Source organism: Acomys russatus, chromosome 3, assembly GCF_903995435.1.
Source record: "Acomys russatus chromosome 3, mAcoRus1.1, whole genome shotgun sequence".
Taxonomy (NCBI): domain Eukaryota; kingdom Metazoa; phylum Chordata; class Mammalia; order Rodentia; family Muridae; genus Acomys; species Acomys russatus.
This window is the reverse complement of record NC_067139.1, coordinates 79025832-79041511: the sequence shown is the minus strand read 5'-3', so window position 1 is coordinate 79041511 and position 15680 is coordinate 79025832. Positions and strand designations below refer to the sequence as shown.

At 39.2% G+C, this 15680-nt stretch overlaps 1 protein-coding gene across 1 annotated transcript in view; it reads right to left on the bottom strand.

Annotated features, from left to right (window-relative positions):
• Positions 1 to 15680, bottom strand: part of Tmem260 (transmembrane protein 260) — a 61387-nt gene that overhangs the window by 20832 nt on the left and 24875 nt on the right. Inside the window, 6 exon segments of the mRNA XM_051142968.1 lie at positions 3927 to 4096; positions 5490 to 5604; positions 7005 to 7088; positions 9860 to 9900; positions 12117 to 12296; positions 15171 to 15284. Coding sequence (XP_050998925.1) covers positions 3927 to 4096; positions 5490 to 5604; positions 7005 to 7088; positions 9860 to 9900; positions 12117 to 12296; positions 15171 to 15284 — 704 coding nt within the window.

The window sequence follows — 15680 nt, the reverse complement described above, 5'->3', positions numbered from 1 at the left end:
TGGCTTGCCAAAATTAAATCAAGAGGATATAAACTTAAATAGGGCCTTAAAAACTCCTGAGATTGAAACAGTAATACAAATCCTACTATCAAGAACAGTACTGTCCACACGTTTTCACAATTCACTGGGGATAGTCTACCAAACCTTTAACAACCAACGTTCCATGAACTGGCTTATAGAAAAGAGCACACACTGATTTTTGAGAGGATAGCACCTGCACTGGGTGGCTCACAAACCTCTATGACTCTAGCTCCAGAGTGATCCAATGCCTCTGGTATCTGTGGGTCATTGCACTCACATGCATATATCCCCCACATATACATAATTTTAAATAAAAATAAATATTTTAAATTCTTAGAAATTGAATTCAAGAGCACATTAAGAAAATCATGTATAATGGCTGAGTAGTTTTAGCCCTAGAGATGTTAAGACTGTATTAAGATACACAAATCAGTAAGTATAACTTAGTATATAAAGACGTAGAGACAGAAATTGTATGATCATCTTAATTGATACACAAAAAGTCTTCATCAATGTTCAATATTCTTCCATAATAAAAGTCATGAAGTCATTAAGAATAGAAGGAACAAGCTGGGTGCAGTGGCATATACCTGTAGTCCCAACACTCGAGAAGGCAGAGGCAGGCGGATCTCTGTGAGTTTGAGGGCAACCTGGTCTACAAAGTGAGGCCAGGACAGTCAAGGCTAAACATAAAAATTCTGTTTCCAATAAACAAACAAACAAACAAACAAACACACACGAATAGGAGGAACATATCTCAACATACTAAAGGCTATATATAACAAGCCTATAGGCAATATTATATTAAGTGGGGAAAATTTGAGAGACCTTCCTCTACAACCTACAAGAGCAAATAGATGTCAAAAAGAAGTCAATTTATCTCTATTTGCAGACAACATGATCCTGTATTTAAAAGACCCTAAAGACTCTATCAGAAAATTCTTAGACCTGATAAACACTTTCAGTAAAGTATCAGAATACAAAATCAAATATAAATACTTATAGGCTTTGCTTTTTTAAACCTACTTTATATGGGGTTCTTTAATGCCTCTACCTCTTTCCAAGCCACCTACCATAGACAGGAAGGAAAGAAGGTTAATAAGGACAGGAGAAGTAGACCTTGTAGACACAGTTCCTTGGGACGATTCCACTCTTTGTCATCAGGATTCCAGAAGACCCACTCAACAACAAGCCAGAAATTCAGCAACCACAACAGCCAGAACCCAAAACCTTTAAGTGTTCTCTGGAGTATTTCTCTTTAGGAGCATCTTCAGGTGGAGAAATGAACAGCCAAACCATGTGAAGTGATGCAAAAGCCAAGCCTCTGGTTTGGGGCTCATTTTTATTTCCTTTTGGAGTTCATACTAGGATGTTTTCCAGCTGGCAAAGACCATGCCCCCCACTTGGAGGCTTCCTCTTCTAGTGAACAAACATCGCCTGTTCTCTCACAAGTCTGTTTGCAGTAGACAAATGCTGCACACCCTCACACAAGCCTATTTCACATTTCATACTTGAGGTCAAAACAAAAACATGTTTACATCCACTACATATACTCTCAGTTTTGTATATGCCAATAATGAACTTTCTAGAAAAAAATAAGGAAAAAAATCCCATTCACAATAATTTTAAAAACTTCTAGGAATAAACCTAATCAAGGAAGTAAAAGACCTCTTTAGTAAAAGTGTAAAGACACCAAAAAACTTGAAGGAGATTCTAGAAGATGGAAAGATTTCCTATGCTCATGATTAGGCAGAGTTAATGTAATGAAAATGGCTCTAGTATCTGAAACGATCAACTGATTCTGCATAATCCATATCAAAACTCTAATGACTTTCTCTACAAAGTTAGAAAAAAGTCCTAAAATGCACATAGAAGCACAAAGGGCTCTGAATAACCAAAGCAATTTTAAGCAGAAAGAACAATGCTGGAGCTAGCACAATACTGGAGCCATAGTCAAAACAAATCATGGTATTGGAACAAAATAGACCAGTAGACCAGTAGGATAAAAAGAATATGCAGAAATGAATCCACATTGTTATAGCTACCAAAATTTGACAAGGCTATCAAAAACAAACTTGAAAAAAGGATAGCTTGCTTAACAAATGATGCTGGAAAAACTAGATTTCTGTATTAGAAGAATGAAACTAGATCCATATTCTTACCCCACCCCCAAAGAAACAATTAAAAATGTATCAAAGCCCTTTGTATAGGACTTCAGGCTTTGAAACTGCTAGAGGGATACGCAAGTATGGTACTTCACAATACAGGCGTAGGCGAAGATTTTCACAAGATCCACTAGCACAGGAAATAATCCCAAGAGGTGACAAGTAAGATTTCATGAAACTAAGCATCTTCTGCACAGCAAAGGAAACAATCAGAGTAGAGAACTGAAAAACAATGTTGGCCAAGCTATACATCAGACTGGGGATCAATACACAAGATACTGTGTACAAAGAACTGCAATCAATAAATAGGCTTGTATAAATTGAGTACACAGTTTTCAACAGAAGAAATACGAATGGCCAATAAATAGTTGAAAAAGTGTCTATCATCTTTAACCAAGAGGGAAGTGCAAAATTAAAGCAGCTCAGCCCCTTTATTATAGTTTATGTTGTGGTGACGCAACCATAAAATTATTTTTTGCTGCTACTTCATAACTATAATTTTGCTACTGTTATGAATAGTAATATAAATATTTATGTTTTCCAATAGTCTTAGGTGACCTGGTGAAAGGTCATTTGATTCCTCAAAGCAGTTGTGACCCACAGTTTGAGAACCATTGGCTTAGACAGTCTGTTTCACTCCAGTCAGAGTTGCTGTCACTAAGAAAACAAACAACAAATGTCAAGGATGCAAGGAATGAGGAATCTCTACTCATGCTTAGAAAGTAAACTTATGTAGTTTATTACTATAAACTGAATACTATATTACTCAGCTATATCGCTCTTAGTGTGTCACTACAGGACTCTACATGATCACAACAGGCATGTTTACATGTCTGTGTTTATAGCTGCACTATGCACACTAGTCAGGAAATGGAAGGAGCATAATCCATCAACAGGTAGGTGGATAATCAAACTATGGCACACACACTGCGATTTTATACAGCAAAGGAACTCAAATCATGACATTTGCAAGAGAATGGATGTAACTGTGAACCACTACGATAAACTAAATAGCCACATTCAGAAAGATAAATACTGCAGTTTTCCATCATAAGTGGATCCTAGATTTAAAATTATGTGATTATGCATATGCGTATGTATGTGTAAATGTGTGTGTGTGTGTATGTACAGCAGGTTACGTACACTTGTACATACATGCATGTGTGTATGTGTATATGTGTACATGCATATGTATGAAAAGATGTATGTATGTATATGTGTGTATAGGTTTGTAAATCAAAAAACTAGAAAGGGGCCATGAGAGGGGAGGAGGAGTTCTTAAAGAAGGCAAAAATAGGGAGGGCAACAGAAAGGAGAGCTACCTCAACGGGTGAGCACAGGGCAATCAATGGAAAGCAGACCTACCTCAATGGGTGGGTGAGCACAGGGAAAGCAGCAAGGAAAGAGGGCGTGAGAACCAAGTGCAATGCGTATGGTACCAAGATGCTAAACAAAGCCCATTGCTTGTATGCTACCCTAAAGAATTTATTTAAATTAATTAATCTATATATTACTTTATTTATTTTGAGACAGGGTCTTACTATATAGTGTTGGCTGTCCTGGAACTCTCTATATAGACCAGGCTGTCCCTGAATGTAGACCTCTCAATGAATGCCCTTTCTATGTTGACATGGCTGGTCTTAGAATTCAGAAGGAAAAAACAAACAGTCCTAGGATCTACATGGCCCAGTGTCTCTAGTGTAAGTACCACTTTTCAGGAAGATAACTGTATGTTGTTACCTGTAATTTGAGTATATTTGATAAGCAACAAAAACAGTTGCTGACAGCCACTCCAGATTGCGAATGCCATAGCACTTCAGCACTCGGTTAGTCTCAGATACAAGTGTGGCCAAACCGAGGCCAGCGAGGACTGCCACCACTGCATTGCTCTGCATCCAGAATCGTTCGACCTGTGAAGAGACATGCAAACAGTGTGTTCAGCTGGCAGGTTTATGTGATCCATTGGAACTTACACATTTGAGAAAATGTTTATCACATACACTTAGCTCTGTGTGTGTATGTGTGTGTGTGTGTGTGTTGAGACAGGGTTTCTCTGTGTAGTTTGGCTGTCCTAGACTCGCTTTGTAGACCAGGCTGACCTCGAACTCACAGAGATCTGCCTGCCTCTGCCTCCTGAGTGCTGGTATTAAAGGCGTGCACCACCACGCCTGGCTATACACTTAGCTCTTATACCTGCTATCATTAGGCTTTGCTAATTCACTTCTCCAGCCCAGTCCTAGGTCATTTTATTTTCCACTTTTCCTACTTCCTAATTTGGCTTGTGCCCACACATTCCCCTCACAACCACATGCTTCATCTCCACTCCAGCAATATGTAGGTGAAGGAGATAAAGAAACGACTTGGCTTTACCCTGGGGAGAAATGCTTCCTCCTTTCCCTACCCACTCACTCCTTGATGTCCTGCTCTCAGGAAGAGGTTACACTCTCCAATCTCAGCATCCCCAGTACTAAAGGTGATCGCCCACCAGCTCAGAGTAAACTTATCTTCTTCCTCATCTGGTCCAGAGCTTAGAGGGCCAAGCAGAGCATCATCTATTAGGTTTCACAAAGGATGGACAGAGACCAGCTGGGCTCCGCTTTACTTTACACCTCAGTCCCTAGTGTGAGAACTAATAGAAGCAGGGGTGGTGGCTCATGATTCTACTCCTAGCAGTCAGGAAACTGAGGCAGGAAGATGGTGAGTTCAGTGTAGAAAGAATGGGCTTCAAACAACATAAAACACAAACAAAACCGCTTATCTCAATCTCAGAGATGGCTGCCAGGAAAAACCGAAGCACCACCTTTGTTTGTGCAGCTTGAGAAAGGTAACATAAGAAGACATGATAGGAGCGCCGTTCCCTACCCTTCAACTCGTATTTCACTTGCTACTCTAAAAGAATTCCAGGCAAATGCAGTTGCTACATTTGCAAGAATGCATACACAAAATTATCTAGCCTATCCTGGGCTGTTTTTTTTTTTTTTTTAATTTAACTAAACTCTACATTTGTTTGCTTGCTGGTTTGTGTGAGACAGGATCTCACGTGGATCTCAGGGTGTCCTCGAACTCACTATGTAACAAAGGCTGGATTGGTCCCCTTATCCTCTTGTTGCAGCCTCTTTACTGTTGAGATTGTGTGTGTGTGTGTAATATATATATTACATACTATTTACTATTAATAGCAATAGTATATAGAAATATTTACTACTTCTGAAATAGTTTCTCCTTTAACAAGGTTCATGAAAGAAAAATTTGTACAATCTCCAGAAATTTACTGTTTACAAGATATATTGAAGTAAAACTTACCACACCCATGAAAAGTGGCTTGGAAATATCTAAATTTGCTCTCCAAGCAAAGAATAACGAATAAATGCAAAGCATTCCAGTGAAAAGCCATATCAATGAAGACTTCCGCTTATCCCTACAAAAACCAAAATGTGCCCAAAATTACCCATTTGCATAAATAGTTGATGCCCCAGAACAGTAGCAAACACAATTACACACTGCAGCTGAGTTAACCTGCAATGGTGCATAAACAGATAGGAATTCACAGAAAATGCAATGCCAGCAGTCCTATCAAACATGAGAAGTCATCAAGCCCGTGTAAATACAAACACGCTTTTATGCTCAAAAACAAAGGTTTAAAATGGCAAGTTCCAAGGTAGAAGTCCAGCAGTGATATGACAGAGTGCACTAGTGCAATCCTTGTGAAGAGGGAGTTTGGGAGTCTCTGTCACTATCAACGCAATTGCTGACTCAGTGATCTGGCATTCAGATAACTGTTTTTGAGTAATAACAGAAATGCAAATAAACACCAATCCCCGAGTGCTTTAGTGCCGCTTATAATAGTAGGAAAGTGGAAGCAATTCAATGAGCTTCGAGCTCAGTACATCTGCAAATGCAGCCCAGCTCAGTGGTGGAACACTTGCTATGCATGCCCAAGGCCCTGAGTTCAATCCACAGCACCACAGATGGTCCATAAATTAACTTCTCTACACTTACAGGGTAGGTATATTATGTAGACATTTAATCAACCTAAGGGGGTGTGTTTGTTTTTGTTTTTGTCTAGTATGGAAAAATGTTAACATATTTTATAATGCTAAGTATTAAGCAAATTGAACTATAGATATAGGTACTTACAAATAAATATATGTGACAGAATAGAAAGCAAATGAATAAAAAATAAACAGGGCTTTATTATATAAGCTGGGCTCAAACTCACAGTGTTATGCCTTAACCTACATGCTAGGCTACAGGGATGCACCACCATGCCTGAAAAGAAGGCTTTTTCTTAAAACAAACAAACAAAAAACATACCAGAAGAATTATACAGTTGTAGGCTTTTTTTGTAAGCCAACAACAATAATCAGCTGTGGGCAGAGTAATGGATCAAATCCAAGGCTTGAGATGATCAAATCTTTTTCTTTTTCTTTTCTTTTTTTTTTTTTTTTTTTTTTTTGTTTTTGTTTTTGTTTTTTCGAGACAGGGTTTCTCTGTGTAGCCTTGGCTGTCCTAGACTTGCTTTGTAGACCAGGCTGGCCTCGAACTCACAGTGATCCGCCTGCCTCTGCCTCCAGAGTGCTGGGATTAAAGGCATGTGCCACCACGCCCGGCGATCAAATCTTTCAAAGTCACTTATTTGTAATCATAAGACAAAATAAGACATCAAGAAACTGTATATATATATTGCCTTAATAGAAATGATCAGGAGTCATTTATTCTAAATTTAAGATAATGCTGGCAGCACTCTACAGTGACACATAAAACAGAGATTCAACATGAGAACATAGGAAACACAGCAGCAAAGGGGGCGTTACTTACTTTCTACTTAAACATATATTTGCCCAAACTGCCAGAGCTTGAGTGTTGAATGAAAGTTCGGTCTTCATATTTATTATTTGTGAACTAAACAACAAAAACAAAGTACTTTATTGCTGGCATAAAAGAAATCCAGTGAATTTCAAATACAATAGTTTACCAACAAAACATTCAGTTATACACTGATCTGCTCTAAGGACTACGGTCCTATTTCAAAATTATTTTTTCTTCTTTCCAATTTTGAAGAGGGGTAACAAGTATCACTGAAAGAGCCAAACCACTCTAAGATTTTCTGCTTCTAGTATTTGGTTCTTGGTACATATACGTTAGGACTGGCTGTATAAGACCTTACTAATAGCATAGAGGAAAAGTTACCTTGAAAGGAACCTTAGGCAGTTTCTGTTGTCATTGGTGATTTAGTAGCTGAAATAAAAATTAATCTAAGCTGTTTTCTGAAGATCCAGTTAGGAAGGGGAAAGGGGCCAAGAGCAGGGCTCTGCCATCCTCCCTGGGGTTCTTTTCTTTAGGCAGCTTCCTTGTTTTCCACATCATTTGGGAAAATGTGTAATCAATCTCAGAGAAATGTGTCCATTTATTTTGTATAATTGAGCTAAATTCTTCCGTTAGCTAACAAGCATTTTCAAGTGCTGAGTCCTAAAACTGCCACACTGCCTAATTTCTATAAAAAGCAGTAAGTCTACACACTATGGAAAATTCATTCTCCCTACTGGCAATTTTCCTGGAGAAAATGTGATGCCATAATTACAGGAGCCATACAATGAGCATTTTACTAATGGAGACACATCCATATGAGAAGCTACTCTCACTCATTTACAAATATTGAGAAATTGATTCTGGTGTGAGGTCCATTTCTTCAAAAGGAATGAAGTCAGTCTCAGAATTAATTCTTAGAGATCAGTTGCTTAAATGTAAACTCTAAAAGATGTCCACTGCCTAAGGTTAGATTCAGTAATTTCCTGATACAGGATTGCAATTTAGAGATATGTGTGGGGAAAGAATTTAATTTGCTTGACTAAAGAAGTGTAGATGATTACGTTTCATCATTCTGAAGGCTTTCATGGAAGTTAATTATGCATCTGCTTTTTCAACAGCCCACCCACCTGAAACAACTTAAGTCCAGAAGTGATTTTACTCAGTGCGAGGGTTATGTCTCTCTCCAACCTGCATGATGGCTGGGGCATGGCATGGGTGGGAGTGCATTTGATGCCTAGCAGCTCCTAGCTAATGCAAGTCCCCCAATGGATGACTTTTATGTGCAACATATATATGCTGGATGTATGGTCTAGGTTACTCTTGAGAATTCTTTGGAGCTCATGCGGGACTTGCTGAGGTAAAATACAGCAGTGGTCTTGGGAAGGCAGAAAAGAGAAGCAGTATGTCTACATGGGACCTAACTGATAAAGCCAGCTGCCTACAAAGGAAACCAGCTTCTTCCACCTTCTCTACCTTCTCCATAACAGAAAAGAAAGAAGTACTGGAAAAGTCTGAGTTAAAAATAAAAGGAAATATTATAAGTCAGTTGTGAGAAAAATAACTATGGCAGAGAAATATTTTCAAGATCTGCTATAAAGTGAAAACAAACTACCAAAATTGTATGTATTTTATTAATCCAGTTTAAAAACAAACTATAAAAGAATGCAAAAATACAGACACAATATTAACAAATTAGTAACAGCGGTTACCTCTGCATGCTGAAATTACAGGTCATTTTAACTTTTATTTTTGCTTACTTGTATTTCAAACTTTTCTACGATTATGTATCCTATTTCAGAATATGGGGAAAAGGTTTAAAAACAAAGGAAGAATACCAAATATAGTGGTACACTAGCACTTTGGAGGCTGAGACAGGAGGATTGTGAGGACAGAGCCAGCCTGGGCTATACACTAAGACCCTAACTGCAAAAACTAGAGGAAGGGATCTGTTCTTTGGGGCACAGGTACATAATTCTAATTGAGGCAGCAGGATTGCTTATTTCAGGCAAGCTTGGGTTACAAAGCTAGGCTTTGTCTAAGACAGACAGACAGATAAGAGATGGAAGATAGACAAACAGACGGACAGACAGATAAAGGTAAGTAGTTAGGTAGGTGGGTAGATCTTTCTTTCCAAACAAGAAATTAAGAGATCACTTTAATATTATAAAAACTTATTTTTATTCTAAAATTTACATTTGAAGAATTGTAATTGGTATTGATAGTTTTTAAAGTTGACATGGATAGTTTCAAGTGCCTTAATCTCTGTAGGTTTTAAAGCAAACATTAATCCACTCTTCAAAGAAAACCATTAGTTAATACATATGAGATATATTTGCTTAAGCTGGCTCTAATAAGGTTGGGTGTTAAAAATGCGAAAGTCAAAAATAAAGCTTTCGACAGCCAAAAAGGGAGTCATAAGAGACAGTGCATATACTTAGTTCTTAAGGGTTAAATGAGCAGAATTCAAACCCAAATAACAAGAAAATTGTTCAAATCGTGATGAACACAACGCTCCACAATGTCCCTAAGAGACAGAGAATGGGAAAGCCACAGGGAAGAACAAGTCATTTTCAGAGCAACGCCATATGGGCATTTTTACACGCAGGTGAAACATGTGAGGTTTTAGGCACTGCCAGTCTCCCACCAGCCTCGCTGCTGTGTCTGCTGCTCGCATCAGGCTTCCTCTTAGTGGAAAGCTGTAGTACTTGGCAATACAGTGTGCATAAGCAGCTATTAATTGTGGAGGTGAAAACTACTTCTCAGACATGCTTCTTAATAAAAAAGGAACTAATAAGAAATCTCACAAAATAATTTGAAATAGCTAGTAAAAAATTCACTTAAGATTGTTTTGAAATCATACTCACAGCAGTACTGTAGACATGTTCGATCCTGTTTCAGATTTGGCCTAAACACAGGAAAGTTTATTTGCACAAGACTGAAGCTCTGTGAGGTGAGTCAGTTTTCGATGACCTTGACTTAAGAGCCCCATATTTTAGATATATAACCCAACATATCCCTTACTCTTTGAAGCTTTACTAAATTTCAGAACCAGTGAGAACTAAGCATGGGCACCTACAAGGAAACTGTTCCAGACGGCGTGACTCCACTCTTACAAGCCTGCTGTGGCCTTTCTGTGTTCTGCAGGCTTAAGTGAGAGTTCACAATAATCTGATAGCTTGCATTTCTCAGCAATGTGTGGATGATACAAGTCTTAAAAAATCAACCTGAAGCAACCAGAAGGCCTGAATTCAAATGTTTACTATTGGAAAAAACATCTTTGGTGGGGTAGTGGTGGCACTCAGGAGGCAGAGGCAGGCGGATCTCTGTGAGTTCAAGGCAGCCTGGTCCACAGAGTGAGTACTAGACAGCCAGGGCTACACAGAGAAAGCCTGTCTCAGGGAAAACAAAACATATTTTTGCATATATTTATCGTGCATATGTGCACATGCATGACACCACAGCCTACATGTGGAAGTCAGAGGACAACCTGCAGGAGTCAGTTATCTTTTTCCACCATTAAGGTTCACGGCTTGAACTCAGATCAACAAGATTGGTAGCAAGCACCCTCACCTGCTAGGCCATCTTGCCGGCTTCAATCTACATTTTTAAGACTAAATCAGTATTAAGTAAACAAGAGTATAAATTTAAAGAATTAAATTTTCTACATCAAATAGTAATTAACAATTATTCCTTTATTAGTGTCTTTTATAATGAAATATATCCTAGATAAGACGTTTATGTGTACACACACAGACACACACACAGACACACTGTTCTTAAAGGATACAGAATTTAAAAAAAAATCTTCAGATTAGCCGTCCAGGAAAAGAAGCCTACCTGGATATGGTCGCGCAGGCTTTTAGCCCACACTGGAAGGCCGAGGCAGGAGGACATGAGTTCTAGGCCAGCCTGGGCTCTACGGGGAGATCTTGTTTTTACAAGTACAGAAACAAAAAGGGGGAATACATGAAGCCTCACCAGTGCCGCCAGGTATCCCACAGGCTCTGGCGGGCCCCTCCTTCCCTAACTGTCCCTACCTCATTTATGCCTTTACTTGTTTATTCATTCATTCAGTCTCACTATAGACAGCTGGCCTAGAACTTGTGACCCTTCTGCCTCAGCCTTGAGCATCATCATGCCTGGCTCTCTTCCACCTTTCAGAAAGCTTCATTACTCTTGCAGGCAGCCTTAAACAATAATGCCAGTTTTTGAGAGGTTTGGTATGTCAGTGATATCACACATTATGGATTCTTCTGAAGTTTATTTTCTTAAGCACAACAGAATACAAGACAATGAGAAAATTCTAACACCACTGTCTGTATTAAAATAATCTATCTTCCACTTTCCCTTTCTTTCATCCTTTATTGAAATTACATTTACTTTCCACCCCACCCCCACCATGTCTGAGGGGAAGCAAGGCCTGCTGAATTTCCTAAGTATGCCATCTTTAATTTAGTGAGCTTCACTTTCTAAAGCCCTGGATGACAGCTTCTCCATCTAAAAACAAACAGTAATACCAATAGTATTCATCAAGAATATTTTCTAAACAGGAAAACCTAGGACTAAAGAAAATGGCTCAGTGCTTAAGAGAGTACCTACATTTGATTTCCAGCACCCACATGGTGGTTCACAACTGTCTACCCACTCTGGTTCTCGGGGATCCAACATCCTCTTCTGGTCTCCATGGGCAGTGCACACACAGCTGCATAAACATACATACAGCCAACACACCCATGCATCAAAAAAAAAAAAAAAAAAAAAATCAATTTTTTAAAAATTGAAAAATAAATGAGAAGGAAATGTTAAGCCCAGTGTGGGTACACATTTATAATTTCAGCACCCAGGAAATGGAGGCATAAAGATTTTAAGATGGAAGCAAGCCTATGCTATGTAGCAAGATACCGACTCATAAGATTAAAAAAAAAAAAAAAAAAAAAGTATGTGTGAGTGTGGGGGTGGGGTATTCTTGTTACAACAGATAGTACAGGTGGAAAGCCACATTCCAAGGCACTAATCAGCTTCACAAGTGACTAAAACATCAACCCTGCCTGCTGCCCTTCAGGCAAGGTCCAGACTGGACACTTGTTTCCTCCCTTGGCAAGGCTTTAAATGTAAGTTTACCAGGCTGAATGTTCCATACTCTTCCCTGAGAAAATGTGTCAGAAAACCTTGCAGTGTCGTCTGGTCTCCCCAGGTCCAGCGGGCGCGATTGAGATAGGATGAGACAGGCAGGTAGACATAGGGCAGCAGGCCCGCAGAGAAAGCCAGAGTCAGCTTCAACAGAGAGCTAAGGGTGAGTTCCTGCAGGGGACACACAGTGGGAGATATCCTGGAACTTCCAAAACATAGCAAGGGAAACATCAACTGTGTTTGCTTAAAGCTGATCCCTCAGTCTACGTTAAGTCACCACAGAATACTATGTTAAACCTTCTGATTACTGCAGATTACTAGAAAATTGTACCAGCCTGGACTCCTGTTACTGGTAAAACCTGAGTGAAGCAAACACTAGCAAAGCTGTGTGAGTATCAGGTGTCCTGCATCCTTTACATTTAAGCCATGTCCTGACACGCAGCACCACACACTGAGGTGACCCCCTCAGAAGTGAGTGCCTGTTATCTGGCCCCTAACACTATTTCATCGCCATCCTCAGAAGTGGCTTTAGCTGTATACTCCAGGACAGTTATACACGGATGCCTTCCAGCAGCTGTGGGTATTTCGTGGAAGAGTTGGGTGTAAACAAAGCTAGCTGTTATAGATGCCCAGAGCGCCCACGCTTCTCTCCCAAGGGAGTTTGCTGTTACGAGTAGCCATGCTGCTTCATCTGCTCTACTTGGAAGAATTTCCCACCTGCACATTTCTAAAACAAAATAATAGGAAAACAATGACAAAGATTAAGTCATAACAATGTGGATTCTGGTATTGTAGAAATATTCAAGCTTTGCTTGCTTTAATATCCAGGAAAAGGGATCTCTTACAAACATCATAATTGCAAACTGCCAACTTTTCCCCTTACAAAAGCAAGAAAGTCATCTGTGAGAATGAATATAAGAACCAGGACTCAGAATTGGCAGAAGAAGAACCAGCAGCCGACTTCTCTCTGCATTTTCAAACAAGCATTCTTAATTGAAAATGAAGTGTGTTTATTAGAGCTCTGATCTCATTTGCGATTTCCGCAGTGGAAACGAGATGTGTGATAGTGACGGCATGAAAGCACGCAGAGCCGGCTAATCTGACATCGGGCAGCTGCTGTTCTTAGCAGTGGGTCTAGGGAGTGAATGTTTACCTTGTGGAGGCGCGGCACATCATAAAGTTGAATTTAGAATGGAAAGAAGCAGTTATTATATTATTATCATTTTGTATAAGCATTAAGCAGGGACAATTACATGAGGGTAAAAGCACTTATATACCTATGCATAGATGCAGAAACACACACCACCCCTACATTACTCTAGAGGTTCCTTTGACTTTCCTTCTGCTATTTAACAGAAATGAAAGAATGAGGTTGATATTGAAAGCCAACCACACATCAGGAGCCAGCCGCAGGACAGGGCTATAGGTCCTCAGCCCAGACTCTGTAGTTGTCACCTCTGAGCCCTGACTTTAGACAAATTAATGGCTCTTCTTCCAGTCAGCTAGGAGGTACTTTCCAGAGAACAGAGCTGTCTGCCTCTGCTGAGGTAGAGTCTGAACCTAGAGCAGCTAGGGTTGCTCACTGACCCATCCAGGTCCCCACTGACTCAGGATGTGTGCTGCTCACTTTCACACTTTGCTGAATTACACTTTCAAATGTTAACTCTTTGACTTAAATTCATATATTTTGGGATTTAAGCCTAGCTGGCTTAAACTTTCTGTGTAGCCTAGATTGGTCTTAAACTCTCAAGCCTTTTGATTCAGCCTCCCGAATGCTGGGAGTACAGATACACACCATCACATGCAGTTATGTCTTCATCGATTATCAAGGGTTTATATCAGAAAGCATTATTTAAAGAACTTTCTGTATACTCTATAAAACCATTGTTAAACACCCTGAGAAGACTCTGGACCAAAGAACCAAACATCAGTAAATAACAATCTAAAAATATGCTGCTGGTTAAGCTGTTTAATATCCCCCATGTAAGGACTTACACAACTGATGTCACAGAACTAAATCTAAGAAAATGTTGTTCTTTGTCAACCATTGTTTCCTTTTTATTTAATCACATAATAAGAATTTTATAATCTCCACATTACCCTTTTTTGACTTGTTACCAAGATGTGTTAAAGTACAGTAAATACAATTATTTAAAGCTTTAGTGTAATTATTTCCTTATTTTCATATAATAATTTTATTATATGCTTTACGCATTTTCTATTACAATTCTGATTGTAGTTGGGTATAATTAACAAATAATAAAATGAAAACTGAATATTACTGAGTTTCTCTGCAAAGAAACAATAAATAAAGTGACTACCCAGCACTGCTTTATAAGTTGGGTAGTATACCTTCTAGAAGAACTCTGACAGAATTAAAGACATTTCTCTTCTCAGAGTCTAACTCACTACATGTCTTTTCCTGCCTGATTCTCCCAGTGTCTAACAAAGAAGTCTCTTGTATTGCTTCTTTTTGCCATTTTAATGAACATTACTGTTTTCTTTCAGAGAAAGATAAAAGGGAGAGGAGCAGTTTTCAACTATAAAGAGGAATCATACGGACTCCAAGGACAAGGACTTTCATTTTTTACTTCAGTGACGCTTCCTGCTATTGTTAGGCTCCAACACCTGAGCAAGCAGGCTGCATAGACAGCGCTGCACACTTGAGAGAAGGGCTGAGCACTGCTGCTTGGCTGTCTGGGTCTTAGGACGTAAGAGAGCCAGCTAGGGAATGTGCTCTTGTTGTTCTCAGGCCTTCCACCTCTTCACACTGAGGTGCTGCCAAGAATCCTGAGGAGAACGATGAAGTCGGCCAGATGCCAGCATAATCAATATTGTAGAATTCTGTAAATCCTCTTCAAAGTCAGTATCGTTAAGGCCTCAAGGTTATTTACACTCTCCATAAAACTAAATAAACAGGAAAACCCTAAATTTTCAGATAACACAAATGCTAAACTGAACCTTTATGAAACAGTGTATATAAATAAATGTGTGTGTGTGTGTGTGTGTGTGTGTGTGTGTGTGTATAATATACATAAAACCTACCTTCTCTTTGAGAAGTCGGAAGAGAATCCAGGGTATTATGCACAAAACATACAGTACTATTGTGTGCTGGTTACACAAGCTGAGGCCACATGAGAAAGCACCAATGACTGCTATCTGAGAAAGAGAAAGAAACAACAAGTCAAAACTTCACCTAAAACTCCAATGTAACAGTACAAAGATTTCAACATATCTGTGAAGCTTCTGCTTGCCAGGCCAACTTACAGCCAAGACTCGAGACGCTGGCAGCAACATTATCATCGTCACCAATATTTATCAGCAGTTGTTTTGGGTAATTTTCCCCCATTCTCATAAAACCCTACAGTTTGACCTTAAGGCTATCTGGAAAGCGACTCCTGGGAAGCCCTTTACAGTGACCACCAGTAACTGGGTACTGTATATTTTGTAACTGAAATCTGTCATTGAAGTTCAACAGTTCTGCTTGACATTTTCCCCTACTAAATAAATAAAAATTTATTTAGAACCTTGGTTATCTTGTAGGAGGCTTTAGTG